Genomic DNA, 17416 nt, shown 5'->3' on the forward strand with positions numbered 1-17416 from the left:
TGGTTGAGCTAAGCCTCAGTGGGCGGAGCCACAGAACCGTTTTTCAGAGCGCAAGTTAGCTAACTGGTAAACTTGAATGGTAAAGAAGGAACTCTTCTCAAAATATAAATAAAAATACAAATGCCAATGATTTCTTTTTTCATTCCTTCACTCCCATGGCATCATGATGTTGAAGGTCAGCAGCTAGCTAACTAGCTTACCTAGATAGCTATAGGCTAGTATGGCTAGTTTGAACTTGAAGGTCAGCTAGCTAACTAGCTAACCTAGATAACTTAGTATGGTAGATTGTATTTCAGTTAGTAGCAGAGTGCTAGGCTTCATAATATTAGCTTCCTCCTCTCTTACCTCTTGCCTTTTTCGCCAGTCTAATGTTACTTAGCCAGAAAAACTGTGGTTCTTTGGCTCCGCCCACTGAGGTTTAACTCAACCAATGAGATCTGCCAAATGTTTGTAGAACTAAAACTGCTCCATGGGGAAACAGGCACGGATGAAATCACAGAAATGGACACCATGTGGAGGCTGAATGGAAAAATTTAGATAATTATGGTGCAAACACCAATATACTGCATTAGTGTTCTGGTTCAGGATCTGTGTCAAGGCATGAAAACAACTTACAGCAGGAGGCTGGAGATCAGAGAAGTGGGCGGGTGACTGGTAGGTTACTGGTAAACCTAGGAAAATCTGAAAGGGGAAAATGAGATATGCTCTTAAGCAAGGCACTTAAAGACGCTTGTCCTGAATAAAGTGCTATCTTACCCTATCTTTAGAGATGGACTAGCTAGAGTTTTTCATGGTTTTAATAGTCTTGATCATGTTGTTCACAGTAAAAAGTGTAAATTAGACTTTTTATTGTGAAGTTGTATTTAGAAAAAAAGGTTCCCTTTTTAACGGACCAATCGGAACACCATTACGTTGTGATATAGAAACTGACTTTAACGGAGTCGACCAATCATCTTACGGTTGGGGCAGGGGGAGGGGGCGGAATCTCTATTGTTGCCAGCCAGTCAGAGAAGTGTCTCTTTCTGGCTGCTGGAAATGCCTGAAAACAGCCTTTCCTTATTTTCTTTATAGCACAAAAAAAAAAGAAAAATGAATTTACATTCTCTTTGCTACAGGAAGCAACAGGTTTTGGGGAAATGTCTTAATTTTGAGAAACACAAAACACTACACAGAGCACCTTTGAAGACATTTTCATTGTTCAACATAAACAGCCAAATAAATTAAGGAACAGTTGAAAAGAGATCAGCATCCTGGAGTGACCCAGTCTGAGTCTGGACCTCAGTCCTATAGAAGACATGTGGGTCGAATCAGACAGTAGTCTGCATGGGACGTCCCGCTGCAGTCTGACTGAGCTTGAATTCTTCTGCAAAGAATGGGAGAAAATTCCTACGTCCAGATATGCTAAGTTGGGAGAGATGAATCCAAACACACGCACTACTGTTATCAAACTAAAACTTGGTTGCAGGATGTGCACAGTTACCAACATACATGTTTTAATCTTCCAATTTTAACATAGTTTCAGGATTTTGTGGCCTTTTGTTGTTACCTTGATTTAGCTGGTTATTAGATCTGAATGACAGTGAAAAACAAGTTTTCATTTCAGGGCTCAAGACAATTAAAAACTCGATATCCACTTTATGTGTCAGAGTATCTTGGCTCCACACTGCTACATTTCACTCTCCTGTTGAAGATATACAGTATGTGATCAATTAAGAAAATATTTCATGGAGTGCCAATAACAAAACCTCATTTGTCAAATAAAAACACTGACTGTGTTTCAAACCTCTGAATTCTATCAGGAGGTTCGCCAACATCAACAGACATGGGAAGTGATTGGCAGTTGTAGCGTCCAAAATCCCAAGTGTGTCTTGAGTTACACATGCTGCGCTTCAGTGCTTTTATCAAGGTCCTCCAGCAAAAATAACTAGTCTTGTGTTTACTCCTGCAGATTGACTTCTATGTGGAAACCAGCCAGGATAAACTGACTGACTGAAACATACACCGAGGGAGGGGCTGACGGGTTTGGAAACCTCGGACAATTAGGCAGTTATTCACTAAACATGAAGATATAGTTTTCTTCTTAATCTGCTCAGTACATAAGAACCATTTTTTTTTTCAGTGTGTGCCAGTAATTCTGAACACTGGCTTCGTTCACACTGCAGGCCTTAAAGGTCCCATATCCTCCACTTCCCAGTGTTTTATTTTGTGTCTTGAGGTCCATTCAAAGCTGTGTGTGTGGTGTCATGTACCAAAAACACTCTCAATCCATTTTTACACATTTTCCAGCATCTCTCTGATCCTTACCAAGAACAGGCCGTTTCTGTCGCCGTGTCTTTAAGGCTCATTAATATTAACGACCCCTCTGTTCCGATTGGCTAACCGTTTCAAGAGTGAAAAGTGAGACGCCGCGGCCCGGCGGCTACAGGTAGGGAAAACTCTCCGGTAATAAACAATGACAACCGCTCAACCGCTTTGAAAAAAACACTTTGTTAGTCTATTATTTCTTACAAAAATGATAATGAGCGAACCTTTGTGACGCCACAAAGTTACAGAAGTCCAAACGGCTCGTTTAGAGGCTCGCTGCACTAATATGGATTGTGTGGATTTAGTTGGCGATCGTGCGTTTTGATACTTTCACCATGTTTAGATAGACCATCCAACTCCTTTATCATCACAGAGGCAAGGGGAGTCCTGCTTTACACCATGTGGGACCATTAATGCTCTATTCTAAATTGCTGCTCATATATGATTTTTTCGGATGACTTCATATCTATTCTAGGATGTAACCCATATCTGATACCAATATATATATATCAAAAAGGCACGCAGAGTAACAATAACTAAAGACCTCACATCTGTTGGTCGTGACGCTTCTCTCTCTCTCTCTCTCTCTCTCTCCGCAGGGTGTCCTGGTGGATCAGTGGTTTCATGGGTTCAGATCGGGTCCAGGACCTTTGTCATCTGTCTGTCTCTCTCTTTCTCTCTCTCTCTCTCTCCGCAGGGCGTCCTGGTGGATCAGTGGTTTCATGGGTTCAGATCGGGTCCAGGACCTTTGTCATCTGTCTGTCTCTCTCTTTCTCTCTCTCTCTCTCTCCGCAGGGTGTCCTGGTGGATCAGTGGTTTCATGGGTTCAGATCGGGTCCAGGACCTTTGTCATCTGTCTGTCTCTCTGTCTCTCTCTCTCTCTCTCTCCCTCTCTCCCTCTCTCTTTTTGCTGTTCGCTCTGATTAGAAAACATCAGATCGGAGTCACATCAGGATTGGGAAACTTTGAGCTGCAGTGTGAACGGAGCGCATGAAGCAACTTTCATTATTCTACAATAAAAATGAACAGTGAATGTTCCAGTTTGAAATTTTCCAGGAAGTAAACCTTGACTCTGTGGACAAAGTGGTGGATTTGTCTGTCAGAAGAGACTGTGGGCAACCAGGCATTTATTAAGAGAATCAGATTTTTTTTTTAACACTGAAAAAAACAAAACAAAAAATAAAAGGCAATGTCATTCATAACAGTGGCATTGATACAGCTCAGTCAGGTGCATTCATATCATTGGAGACAATCCAAGTCAGCAACTGGGTATAAAAAGAAAAAAAGTTAATTCCATCTTAGATGTAAATATACTGTGGCACTTCAGTTATGGGAGACATTGGGAAATATTTTTAGGAGATACAGTTTACTCCCCATGATATTCCTTATTTTACTTTTGATGTTTTATGATGAAACTGAGGAAAACGTTAACTAACTACAACTTTAAAACTCGTCAACTCCCACACACACAACTACAACTGACATTTAAACACAAGCAGTCCGTCCCTCTGCTCCCCCTGAACAGATTATTGTGTTCCTGAGCTCCAAGCTTCAGACGTGACAGAAATCGTTTCTGAGAGAAACACCCATGTTCTGCATCCTGAGGCCATGAGAGACGCTGGGACTGTGGAAAGTCAAGTCAAGTTTGTTTATTTATATAGCCCTTTATCACAAGCATGTCTCAGAGGACTTTACAGAGAATGTGTCTAGATCTAACTAAACACAATCAATGGTGAACAAAATGATATAGGACAAGCATAGCGAAAAACACAAGGTAGGCAAGAGCAGATTTTAGCAAGACAGAAAAAGTTAGTAGAAAGTTATTGAGCAAATCATATTGAATATTCATCATCGTCTGGACTCTCATCAGCCTCAGTGCAAGAAAACCTACATTTTTCAATTTCAACGCATTGTGCAAAGAATTACGTGGTAATTATGAATACAATTTCAAAGGAGGGATAGTAAAGACACAAAGATGAGTAAAGATGTCCTGTTTGTAACATTTGTCTGTATTTTTATGTTTATATAATAAAAAAGATTAACAAAATATTCCATATTGGGTAAAATCATGGACGTTTCTGAGTTTCTCTTATGGAGGAGATTGTGGTGATTGAGACTGTGACCCAGCTACTAATATTTTCTATTTTTCTTTGTGTGTGATCGAATAATTGCAATTTTCTATTGTTCAATATTATATTATATTGTCCATTATTTTTATTGTTATTATTGCTACTGTTATTGATTGTCACTGTTTTGCTTTGACAACAGATACTGAAGTATTTAATGCAGATAAATCTCATTTGAATTTTAATTTGTGGTGCAAAGGGGGGATTATTGAACAAATCACATTCTATATTTGATATGCTAGGAAATTATGGTTTTTATGCAATTGTTACTAACAAAAACGTAAATATGATTTTTATTAGTTACACTACCAGTCAAAAGTTTGGACACAACACATTTTTTTTTTTTTTTTACTATTTTCCACATTTTAGAATAACAGTACAGACATCAAAACTATGAAATAACACGAATTGAATTATACAGCAACCAAAAAAGTGTTAAACAAATCCAAACTATCTTATATTTCAGATTCTTCGCCTTGATGGAAAGGCAAAGGCTTTGGAAAGAAATTCATACATAGGATCAACTTCACTATTTATATTTGTCTAAGAAACTCATTTCAAGCATTTAAGCAGACGCCTTTAGATCAAAATGGCTTTAAGAGAATGAGAGAGAGAGAGAGACACAGACAGACAGACAGACAGACAGACAGACAGACGACAAAGGTCCTGGACCAGATCTGAACCCATGACCTCACAGTTCCATGGTAAACATGAAACCACTGATCCACCGGGACGCCCTGCGGTTCCCAAAATTATTTAGAAAAATGTGTCTCTGCGATTCTGTGCAGCTCAATGATAGATCAAAGGATTTAGACCGATATATTTTTTTTTTTTGAGAATGTATTTTTCATTTAAAGGCAGTAATGTCTCCCAGAGTTTCTCTACCATTGAACAGGTGTGATGTCCCTCTGCCTTAAAGAGCTGCTGACACTAAAAGAGTTTCATCAGTCTGGTTTCAGTGGAGAGTTTTAGTGTCCCATGATGCTCTAAATGTTTCAGAGGCTTTTCCACCCTGACAAGAAGAACACTCTGGAGGAATCACTGCATCCTTAGGATTTTGGGGCATGAAAAGGGGTTTGATTTAAAACACAGAAAAACATAGGCAGCTTCACAGAAGACATCAGTATCGGTCTTCAAAAATATTCAAAATATTGGTTGAATCCTCGCACCGGCAGGGTCAGGGGTTCAGTTCAGTTCAAGTATGCACCCATAGTGATGTAAGGAGCTTTGGATTGTAACTGTGGAAATGAAACTTAAATGAATAAAAGCACCAGTTCAGCTCATAGTGTTGTCAGTCAGTCAGTCAGTCTGTCTCCTGTCCGTCCGTCCGGAGCTCTGCAGATAATCCTTCATGTCTCCACAGCAGCGGTCTGGAGCCGGCGGCGCCTCAGCTGAGACCCAACACACAGTAAAGCGAGGTGTTTTTTATCAGAGGAGGAACGCTGCATGGCCTCCAAACACAGTAGAGTGTTTAGAGGGAGAAAAGAAGAAAAGAAATCCAAGGCGCTCTCCTCTGTATGAAGTTAAAAAGCCTTTATTATTTCTTGGCATGGGAGAAAACACACCGACGCACCTTCAGACTGCAGAGGACAACAGAACATGCAGGAGGCTGCAGACACAGGTGGAGATAATGAGACAGAGGGTGCATCCCAAGTCTCTTATTTGATATTTCCTCGCTCCTCGCTCCTCGCTTGAACCGGAAGTCGTTCTGGTCCGTCATTTTGAAGGTTGTCCCAAAGCTCTTATTTCTGCTCCGAGGAGCGAGGAGCGAGGAGCGAGGAGGATCTCTGAGGAGCTGAGCGAGGAGACACGAGAGCAGCCTTCCCGGAAGACTTTCAGCTGAACGCCATGACGTCAATTACTCCGCCCCTACATCTGGCAAATTTGAACGAGATGGCAGAGAAACAGTACGAGTGTAAATGCCTGTTATTTTATGCTTTTTGATATATAACGTTAATGCAAGAACATGGGGAACCTAAATTACGTTTATTTAATCCACAACCCGTTTTGTCTGCCAAAACGGACGTCGCTTCACATGACGCTTCAGAGGAAAGGACGTCTCATTTCTCTAAAAACATATTTCCTTGTTTCCTCTCTCCTTGCATGGTTTCCTTGCGTCTCTCCATGTATCCTCTGTGGGAGGGACAAAGACGCAAGGAAAAGACGCAAGTGAGGGAAACGTGGATGCAATTTAAGAGACTTGGGATGCACCCAGAGACTGACTGCTGCTCCCATCAGCCTCCAATTACCTTGTCTGCCTGTCTGAACTATAGGCTCCCACTCAATGCCCGCCTTACAAAAAAAAAAAAAAAACACAATATAGTACAAGAAACATTGGCCTATAGAACACAATAAAGTAATAAAGTAAATCTTTTTTTTTTTTTTAAGTATTTTTAAGTATTTGAAGTATTTATTGCCAATAAAGCTCATTTGAACTGAATTGGATTGATGGCATTTGGAATTTTCCATTTCAGTTAAAAATAAAATGGTTCAAAATTGGACAGTAGCCCATAATTCACTGCTGCACCGCCATCTTGTTCCCTTACTTCTGATTGGCTGAGCTGACTACAGGCTAGAGTCACATCACTTCTGATTGGAGGAGCTGACCAACACTGCCAACAGGCCGCACTTCAGGAACGAACAACACAGACAGAGACAAAACTATTGTATACCACTGTGTCTAAACAGCTTTTCTTTATTTTTTTCAGCCTGATTTTTTCATTGATAATCCATTTTCATATATGAGGAAAACAGGTTGAGTTTAAGTTTGTCCATTTCAGAGGCGGACTTTACCATTAGGCAAAGGTCTGCAATTAAGAAAGTCGGCAGTTATGATGACAACCAATGACAGATCTTCCATGTGAATGGACAATGAAGTACAGAGATCATATTGCTTATGAAAATAAGATTTTACAGTGGGTGCATTTGTTAAACTGAATATGTTTTGTTGTGTTTTTTTACAGATGCAATTCCAGATATCTGGACATCATTGCTGTGTGAAGACTGGTGAAGAGAAGAAGTTACAAGTAGGTCTTTCTTAGATAAATAAGGATTGAAAAAGGGAGAGAACAAGGGATGTGGAGGGCCCCATGCCTGTGTTTGCCTTTGGCCCCAAAATGATTAAATCCGCCCCTGGTCCATTTTAGGGAATCATTATGTAATGACTGTCTGTTGCTTTGTCTACGTTTCCACGATTAAAATGTGTTTGATTTATCTGTTATCCCAGATCATTTTCAGATGGAACTTTTTAATGTGCTGAAAATTGCCCAATAAACTAAACTCTAATTTATACTGGGAAAGTCAACTGGGCATGTGTGCTGTTCTAGAAACACTCTGCTTCACTTTCACACACTTCCACACATTCATCTGGTCAGAGGTGAGACCAAGTGAACTCTGCTTGAGTCCCAAGTCTCAAGTCTAAATGTAGATTACCAAGTCAAGTCCAAGTCAAGTCCATGTCATTAATGTCAAGTCTCAAGTCTAAATGTAGAACAGCAAGTCAAGTCAGAACAAATCAAGAGTCCAGTATCAATTTAATACCTTAAAGAAAACTAAATATCTAGGACTTTTCAATGCAATATGGTTTTAATAGGATAAAAACTTGGTAAGAGCATCATGAGTTTGATTTCTATAATCAGTTTCAACTTCAATAAATTCAATCATTCCATACAAATTCAGAAAACAGAATTTAAATTCAGTCGTCTGCTGGAACAAATCGCATCACTTTCAATCTGAGTCATTTACACAAACACAAGATCTCAAGTCAAGTCAAGTCAGATTTATTTCTAAAGCACATTTAAAAACAACTCACGTTGACCAAAGTGCTGTACAAACCAGAGCAGGCAGTAAAATCACAATAAAAAGACTAAAAACAAAAACACCAACATAAGCATCAACACACACAGCGCATGGGTACAGATCGACAAATCAGGCACAAATCAAACTACATCAGGAGGATCCAAACGCTAAAGAATAAAAGTGTGTTTTGAGCCTGGACTTGAAGGAACCAATGGAGGGGGCAGATCTGACAGAGAGGGGGATGCTCAAGTCAAGACTTTTCAAGTCATCAAAGCACAAGTCAGAGTCAAGTCCCAAGTCTTCTCCTTGGGGTTGAAAGATATTGACAAAGTAATTGAGAATTTTTGACAGAATATTGCAATTGCGATTTAAACTCAGATTCATATCATCACAAGTTTTTTTCTTGTCATACATTTTTTAAAACTTTAAAATTGTTGTTTAAAGAAAAGTGATTTTGTTAAAAAAATAAATAAAAAGTGTGCAGGATTTACTGAGTCTGATGAAAGGTTTTGATTCATGGACCAAAGATTACCTGCAGCTCTAAAACTCCTTGTTCACAAATCCAGTTTGGACCAACTGGATTTGTGAAGAAGTTAACTCTGAAGAAATTAACTGCAGCCTCTGAGATTTGGAAATTTATTTTTATTTTTTGATGAGTTGCTCAGCTGTAATTCTCTTCATGCATCCAGTGCAGCCAGTCTGCACTGTGGGCCGGATCCACTGAAGCAGCTTCGCTCACCTGGTGGTTGTTGAGGGAGGAGAGAGACTTTCCTTCACTTTTCCAATCCAGATTCCTTCGTCCAGTCCAGGACTAAACCCAGTGAACCTTCCAGGCATCCACAGCACCACCCCCACCCCCCACCCCCCCAGCCCTGCTGTACGCATCCCTTTGAGGCCCAATATCTTATCACTTATCACTTCATTACTCTTTCACTGATGTTTTATCAATCCCCACAGGGAAAACCAGCATCTGAAGTGATGCTGTGCCTCATGGGTTTATCGTAATATATCAGCATCCTGGTTGAATCGCTGTCTAAGGTCACAGGAGTTGTTTTTGCTTTCTGCCCCTCAATAAAGCTGCGATTTAAAGCTGATCTGGATCTCTCCTGGAGAGTTCAAAATGTTTACTTAAGTAAAATTTATTTGCACAGTTACAAAACACAGAGAGATTTAAAAAACAGCAATAAATTAGGATAATAAAACACTAACATGCGAGGCGTCAGGGGGCTAGTAAAGCTCAGTCTGGAGGATCCTGTGGCAGACTAAGTAGGAAGCTGTCGATGTTTTGTTCGGCAAAGATCAGTTTCTTTTTAGGCTCCTGCTGGTTTTTTACTGAAGCCTGTTCAGCACTCAGTTAATTTTCACCCAAAACTTTACAGTTTCCCACTTACCATTTATGTGATTTTTATTGTTGCCCGTGTGCGCAGCTCCATGTTGGTTATCTGCAACTTTTATTCTTTTATTGCCATGATGCTGGATTTCTTGGCCAAGGCTCTTTTAAAAATTTGATTTTTCTTTTCTTAATCTAATGTCAAGATAATAGAGCGTAAATTGCATTGATCCCCAAGGGGAAACTGGATCATTGCAGCAGCAAAGAATAGAGAAGAGAAGGAGGTTAGAGGACAAAGAGGAAAAGGTACATACAATGAATGAATGAATGAATAAAGAGTTATTACAGGATATAAATCATGACGTAAAATAAGATTGGAAAATAGTGTTTTGATGCTGCCAATAAGGAGTTCACACAATGATTTATTGACAGGTTTGTAGATGTTTACAGATTTCAAGAGTGGTAATCCTCCAGATGCTTGTTTCATTCAGTCTCCGTGTTTGTCCCTCAGCTTATGTCTGTGGTGTTTCTGCTCTGCACTTCCCACAGATCACCTGTCAATCAAACAGTGTGGGCGGAGCTTGGATTTTCTGTCGCTGCAGTTTGAGTTTCTCTTCTCTCTGTCTCTTCCTGTGTGGCAGAGGACAGCTTAGAACAGTGGACAGGAGGACAGTGGAGAAGATTTCAGACAGTTATTCAGATGAAAAGGTTGTGAAATATTACTTGTAATAAAGGTTAAATCCAACAAAACAATAGAAACAGAATGTTAGAGTAGAAGAATGCAGGTTTAGTATGAGCTGAAGCTGCTGGTTCTGATGGAGGATTCAGGTTCTGATAGAAAGCAGAGCACCATAACTCACACACACCCCTAATCCCCTCTGTTACACAGACACACACACACACACACACCATTACCTCTGCTTTATACACACCTAACCTCATATTGTCTGAGCGCGCGCGCACACACACACACACACACACACACACACAGCTGTTGGGAGTTAGCTGTGATGTTCAGCAGGAGTGGGAGAAAGTCTGCATGTGAAGGAGTGTGTGTGTGTGTGTGTGTGTGTGTGTGTGTGTTACAGATGAGGTGTGTGTGTGTGTGTAGCTGAGAGCACAGAAACAGAGGTAACAAGCAACAGAACAGAAAACTGGCTGTGAGTGTGTGTATTAGGGTTAGACCGATATATTGGGCTGATGGCCTCTTAGTTAAATTTATTTGCACAGTTACAAAACACAGAGAGATTTAAAAAACAGCAATAAATTAGGATAATAAAACACTAACATGCGAGGCGTCGGGGGGCTAGTAAAGCTCAGTCTGGAGGATTCTGCTCAGTCTGGAGGACCGATATATTGGGCTGATAATGGCCTCTTAGTTAAATTTATTTGCACAGTTACAAAACACAGTGTGTGTGTGTGTGTATTAGGGTTAGACCGATATATTGGGCTGATAATGGCCTCTTATTAAATATCAGATATCGGCCGGTCAGTGTCGTCCAGGTTCCTCCCTGATCACAGCTGATTCTGTTCTCTTTGCACATTTTATATACGTATGAAATTGTTCAGTAAATGTTTTTGGAAAATGAAAAGTTTCCCTGCAATTGAGGGTGTTTCATCAGTCTGAATTTCAGCGGAGAGTTTTAGTGTCCCATGATGGTCTAAATGTTGCTGAGGCTTTTCAGGTGTGTACAGGTGTGGTGGGTCTCCCTGCCTTAAAGTACGGCAGCCCGTAGAGGACATTCACAAACATTTTCCTTTCTCTTTTGTTATGTCGAGATAATGACGTAATTGCTGTTTTCATGACAAAACAAAAGTTGTTTTCTTGTCATAACGACTCACCTTTTCTCATAATCACAATTTGTCTTGTGAAATGACGATGATATTTTAGGTCTGAATTCATTCTAGACTGTTGTAGGAAGCCAAAAAAAAAAATAACTTTTGATATTTCGTGATAATGAGAAAAAATAAGTTGTTTTGTCATAACGAGATAACTAAGTCGTTACGACAAGGTAACAGCTTTTGTTTTGTTGTGATAATGAGATAATTAAGAGTTATCTCCACATAACAAGAGAGAAGAAAAATGATTATGTATGTCCTCTATGGACTGCTGTACTTAAAGAACTGCTAACCATGAAAGAAGTCTGTTTCAGTGGAGAGTTTTAGTGTCCCATGATGGTGTAAATGCTGTTTCAGAGGCTTTTCCACCCTGACAAGAAGAAAACTCTGGAGGAATGAGCAGCTCCAAAAATATCAGCCTCAGCTTTCAAAAACGCATATCGGTCAAACTCGGGTGTGTGCATGTGAAGATCCGGCTGTCAGCTCTCTACTCTTTACCACACACTCTGAAGGCAGGACATTCCCTTGACAACACACACATACACACACACACACCACAAAAACACTGGCCTGCGGATGTTGTGAAATGTAGGAAAGTTAAGGTGTCATTTGCGTTGTCCAAAAGCGCAGATTTACGGCACAGGAGTTGGATGGTAAAGACTCCCCAGGAGCCGCTCAGGTTAAATGTGAAGTTAAAGGAAGTGGAGACACCAAGACGACAGTTGCGTCAATACGAGTGTCTGGTTTCCACTGCTGGGACACGAGGAGCTGCAGGGATTTTCTTTCCAATGCGCTCCTTTCTGCTCCAAAGACTGGAAGATAAGAACTGGACTGGAGCGGCTTTGAAGTCTTCAAGTCCGCGATGCTGTGAGCGCTGCATGGAGACGATTAAACTGAAACGATCCCTCTGGAGACGGGGCTGTTGCAGAAGCATAAGTAAAAATAAAAATGCAGCAGGGGAGAAAAAAAAGGGATATAAACAATAAAACAATAAAAAAAAAAAGCAATAAAAACAGAGTCTAAATGATTATGGGGTTATACAGTTAACTTCAACACATTAAAGCTGCACTAGGCAAGAATTTTACATAAAAATCCAGCTGTCTTATCTCAAATCACAGAGTGTCACTTCCGGCTGTAAATTCGTCCTATTGGTCCAAATTAAATTCTGCTGTCAGTATGGGAAATCTTGTCACACAGGAAGTGACCAATTGAAACTTCAGGGTGAAATCCAATCAACAGCAGTGAGCAGCGATCCGTCCATCCAGAGAAAGCCGGACTCTGCAGCGTTAGATCTTCTCCTCTCTCTTCTCTCTGGTATTTTTGGTATAAAGCATCACAGACCGGAACATGAGCTGCTGTGCAGGTGATGCTGCATTCCATTGAACTCTGAGAAAAACGACTTCCGACGCGGAATAGGTGTTTTTCACATCGTCATGGTAACGGTCTCCGCATTGAGAAACATGTGCATTACAACTTCCTGTTGCCTGCTCTGTCCTTCACTAAATCGCTCTACAACCTGCACAACATACGTACAAAGACTGTTTTAATCGACTCCTGGATCTAAACTAGAGAAAGGCAACAAGTCCTTCACCTAAAGTTATCTCTTTGGTTATGAAGAGAGTTTTAGTTCCAGTTTCTCCTCGTCTGCTGTCATCTCTTGGCAGTCATCACCTCATTTGCATAATGTTATTACATTATGTATCTAGTGCTAGAGTAACCATTACAGTTTTGTTGTCTTTGTTTGTTGGTATATCAATAAGATGCAAAAAATAAAGTTGCCACAGGAAGTTCTGATGCACCAGTTTCTCAATATGGAAGCTGTTGCCATGACAATGTGAAAAACACCTGTTGTGACGATGTGAAAAGGGCCTATAATGCAACAGAGTGGTCGTTCAAGTCGGAGTTCCCAGTCGATTTGGGCAAGATCCGTCTTGCCCAAGTTCTCAGACAGAAACTCAGCTGACATCACAGCAGTATGAAAACATGGTGAAAAGTAAACTGAATTCCCTTTGCAATAATTTGTACTTGAGAAACCTCTGTATATACGAGCCTGTTAGGGATCCTTTTAGATACTTGCCAAATTCAGAGACTTGTCGTACAAACATGAGTTTGCTGTGGGACTCCATGTTTTCCTGAGTAGACGCACCGGAACCGCCGGCGTATGAAGAAGCCTCCTGCAGCTTTACATAGACTTTGAAAAGTGGGAAGCATTGGAAAGAGTATTGATTACTTACATGTATGGATTTACTTGCAGTTCTTACTTGCACTATGGATTTCTTACTTCGTGATTACTAAATAGCAGCGCTGGTTTGAATCCCAGACCAGCTGGGAAAATGCGGGGCAAAAAAAAAAAAAAAGATTAAACGCATTTCCTTCCCTTAACAAACACTGCTGAGGTGCCCCTGAGCAATGCACTGAATCTGCAGTTGTTCTAATGGACTGTGGTTGTACTGGTCAGCTCCCAGTGGATTGCAGTAAAAGACTGGCTGTACTGTGGTGGGAATGAGTGGAGCTGTATGAAGGCGAGGCACGGCGGTCCTGAAAAGCAGCCATTCGTGTTCAGTCAAACTTTTCTGGATTAAGAACAGCTAACAAGCCTCTTCCACAGGGCATCTATAGGCTGATACGGATCTTTCCTGGTTGTTTCAGAAAACCCTTTCCCAGGAGACGGTGGTTTCACGGATATCAGTATCTGGTTTACACAGCATGCACAAGAAACTTTCCAAATGTGCAAAGTCATCATAGAAATTCCTCCTCCAGGCGTCTGATAGGGAGGTTCAGGACTTGCATGTGTGAGTCGTACTCTAGTTTCCGTGTGTCAGTAAGTACTGTGTTTCTGTGTAAATGTTTTCCTGTCTTTGAACGTTTGCCACCAAGACAAATTCCTGTACATTTACCTTGGCACTCGCCGATTAAAGCGATTCTGAAGGATTTCCGAATGAAACTTGACGCTGGTTCCATCCTTCTAAATGCCTGATTTGATGTGCGGTTTTAGGCACTTTCTTCGTTTTCAAGCGTGGGATCAATTTCAAGGTTTTATTTTCATAGATTAGATGGATACCCAAATACAGAGACACATGGATAAATAGAGAGACGGACAACAAATAGACAGAGGCACCGCTACACAGATTAGTTAACAAGGGGGGTGATGGGCAGGTAGTGGAAGAGGTTGTGTTCTCAGTTCTTCTAAAATATTAAAGGTTAAATGTGTAATATCTCTGCTTTACTGAAGCATAATGTGACTAGTAAATATCAGCAGGTTCCTGAATGGTAGAGAGTGAAACAAAGTGAACAGCCTGCAGAGATTTCTGCATTCAGAAACACAGCAGCGGGCCAAGGCTGAAGGCATCCCACCACACCAAGTTCCCTTCAAAAATCTGGCAATTTGTTTTTGTCTTGCTTATCGGCAAAAAACACACAACGGAAAATATAATTTGAGACTTTATTACTAATTGGTAGGGTGTTCTGGTAAATTCGGCTTGTATATAATCCTCCAAACAGCTTGATTTTTAACGGACCGGTCCATTTATGCGCCGGGGAAGTGGAGTTACTTCACACACAAAATAGCGACTCCTTACCTTCGATATGTTCCAAAAATCCACAGACAGCAGGGACAGAAGGGACAGTGGTGATGTCAGCATCCTGATCACAGCAAGTGTTCATCAAACAAAAAAAACTGCACTAACTGGGTAAAACATGACAGAACGTTGATGTTGTTGATTGTGAAACAGTCCAACATGCCCACCAAGCTGATGATGGTCTCGCTCTACGGAGGGCAGAGTGCTGTTGCTATGACAACGTTGAACGACCCTTGAACCTGAAAGCAGCAGTCAGACAATCAGTTGTACCAACACAGATTTATTCATTCATGTCTGTACGACAGAAACAGCAGGTAGGCACAGGGAGAGATCAGTCAGTGTCAGGAGAAACAATCTTCTCCAGAGGGAGGGCAGTCGGTACGAGTGAAATGGGTGTGGGGGAGTTTGGGTTGGACTCAGGTTCAAAAACACTGCTGGAAAATGCTGTTAACCCTCTAGACCCCATAGCGCCAGAGAGCGCCCGTTCTATATTTCACTATAGCGCCCAACAGCGCCCGTCATTTTAATATTATTTCCAGTGTATCAAAAACGGAAAATAAAGTTATAAGCTTTGTATTATATGTACTATAAGTTGTCATCGATGAACCAGAACCGGAAAATGGCTATGGGTTGAGATCTGTGATTTTTTTCAAGGGTTTAATTGTTTTCCACTTGGCTCCGCCGACTAAGCTCCTTTATAATCTTATGGAAGCCGTAAGATTGTGTTGTGAGAGAGATCCTGACCCATCATGCATAGTGGAAAGCGACGAAGACATTGTGAGTTCAAGTTTTTTGATCGAAATCACTTGTTATTGTTCGATAAAACAAGACACAATCACCATCACTAAACAGCGGGACCTACCTGGCTCTCACTGCCAGAGACGGGTGCTGTTTTCCGGGAGGCAGTGCGCCGAAGAGTCGGTAGGGAGGACGGACCGGTTTGCGGCGTCTTTTCTCCATATAAGTTCAGCGATTTTTTGCCATATAAGTGTGACGACTATAGTCGTATCTTCTCTTGTATTTTGAAAGCCTACAGTGTTATCCAGTGAAGGATCTGTTTTGTTTTCATACTCTGAATGTTGACACTAAGGAAGCAGACAGAGAGAAATGTTGTGGACCACACAATCGTTGTAAAATTGACCTGAAGTTACTTTCAATTTCTCAATGAATGTTTTGATTGTTTGGCATAAATATATATTCATTTCACAAGATGTACACCTAAGTAAAAATAGGGCGTGATTATAGGCTATGATTTGTTGACACTGGGAAGCAGATGGAGAGAAATGTTGTGGATCACATTGTAAAATTGACCTGGAGTTACTTTATCTTCTTTTAGAATAAATTGCATTGTCACGCCCTCCACTTCTAACTCCACCTAGCCTGCAGCCTCTCTCTCCCCCCCTTGTGTTTCTGTGTGCTTTATTGCAGGAGTGGAGACAGGTGTGCGGGAGTCAGGCTACCAGCTGCTCTTCATCATCTCATCAGCCACAGTATATATTCCCTGGTTTGCCATCCACTCATCACCAGTTCGTAAACTCTGCTGCCATTCCGCCTGCCAGCCTGACTCCTGCGCCTGTCTCCAGTCCGCTCGCCTCGTCTGACTTCCTCATCGTCTCGGCTCCTCTCTCCTCTCTCCGCTCTCTGGAGCCCGCTCTGCCTGGCCTGCCTCCGCCCTTGACCTGCCTGACTCAGCTCCGAGCCCTAAAATAAATTATCTTTGACTTTACTTAGCGCCTCCTGTATCTGTGTTCTGCACTTGGGTTCACTAGCCTAGCCTTGACATGCATCTCTCATTGAATATTTTGATTGTTTGGCATCATTACATTTATTTACTTCATATTATGTACACCTAAGTAAAAACAAATAAGATGTTATTATAGGCTATTATTTGATGATTTTACATTTTGTAACTACTTTTACTGTTTATGGTGACTATTGCAGTTATGATAATAAAGTATCATCCAAAGAAAAAAAAAATGCTCTGTGTGTGAGGGAGATGGGATAAATTGTGAAGTTATATTGTCATGTGTCATATTGTAGAAACTGATCAGTGCCTCCTCATATAAATAAGTGACATCTTGAGGGGAGGTGGAGTTACAAAAGAGTGCAGGTTTTGAGTGATAATGACTTGATTTTTCTGTCTCTAGGAATTTGAAAATTCCAGCAGTGAGGGAAGTGAAGAAGGAAGTCAGGTGTCAGTTGAGGATGAAGGAAATGAACAAGGAGAAGGGAGAGATACAGAGGATTCAGCAGAGCTCAATGAGGGAGACTTGGGAAGGGAGGAGAAGGTTCAGAAGAGGGAGGGGAAGAGGAAGAGGACAAGGGTGGGGAAGAGGAAGGGGGCAGGGCAGAGGCATAAGGAGAGGGCACCAGGGAGCTGCTAGGCCAACATATCCTTGGAGTTCAGATCACCCAAATCCCAATATTCAGCCCTGCACCAC

The 17416-nt window shown here is 41.1% G+C and overlaps 1 protein-coding gene across 1 annotated transcript in view; it reads left to right on the top strand.

The window, feature by feature from the left end:
- raly (RALY heterogeneous nuclear ribonucleoprotein) overlaps positions 1–17359 on the top strand; it is a 51735-nt gene extending 34376 nt beyond the window's left edge. Inside the window, 2 exon segments of the mRNA XM_071545296.1 lie at positions 16404–16465; positions 17123–17359. Coding sequence (XP_071401397.1) covers positions 16404–16465; positions 17123–17359 — 299 coding nt within the window.
- Positions 17360–17416: the final 57 nt, after the last annotated feature.

This window comes from Centroberyx affinis, unplaced genomic scaffold, assembly GCF_046629955.1.
Source record: "Centroberyx affinis isolate AG114_WGS23_722 - 3 ecotype Tasmania unplaced genomic scaffold, CSIRO-AGI_Caff_v1 ptg004850l_1, whole genome shotgun sequence".
NCBI lineage: Eukaryota > Metazoa > Chordata > Actinopteri > Beryciformes > Berycidae > Centroberyx > Centroberyx affinis.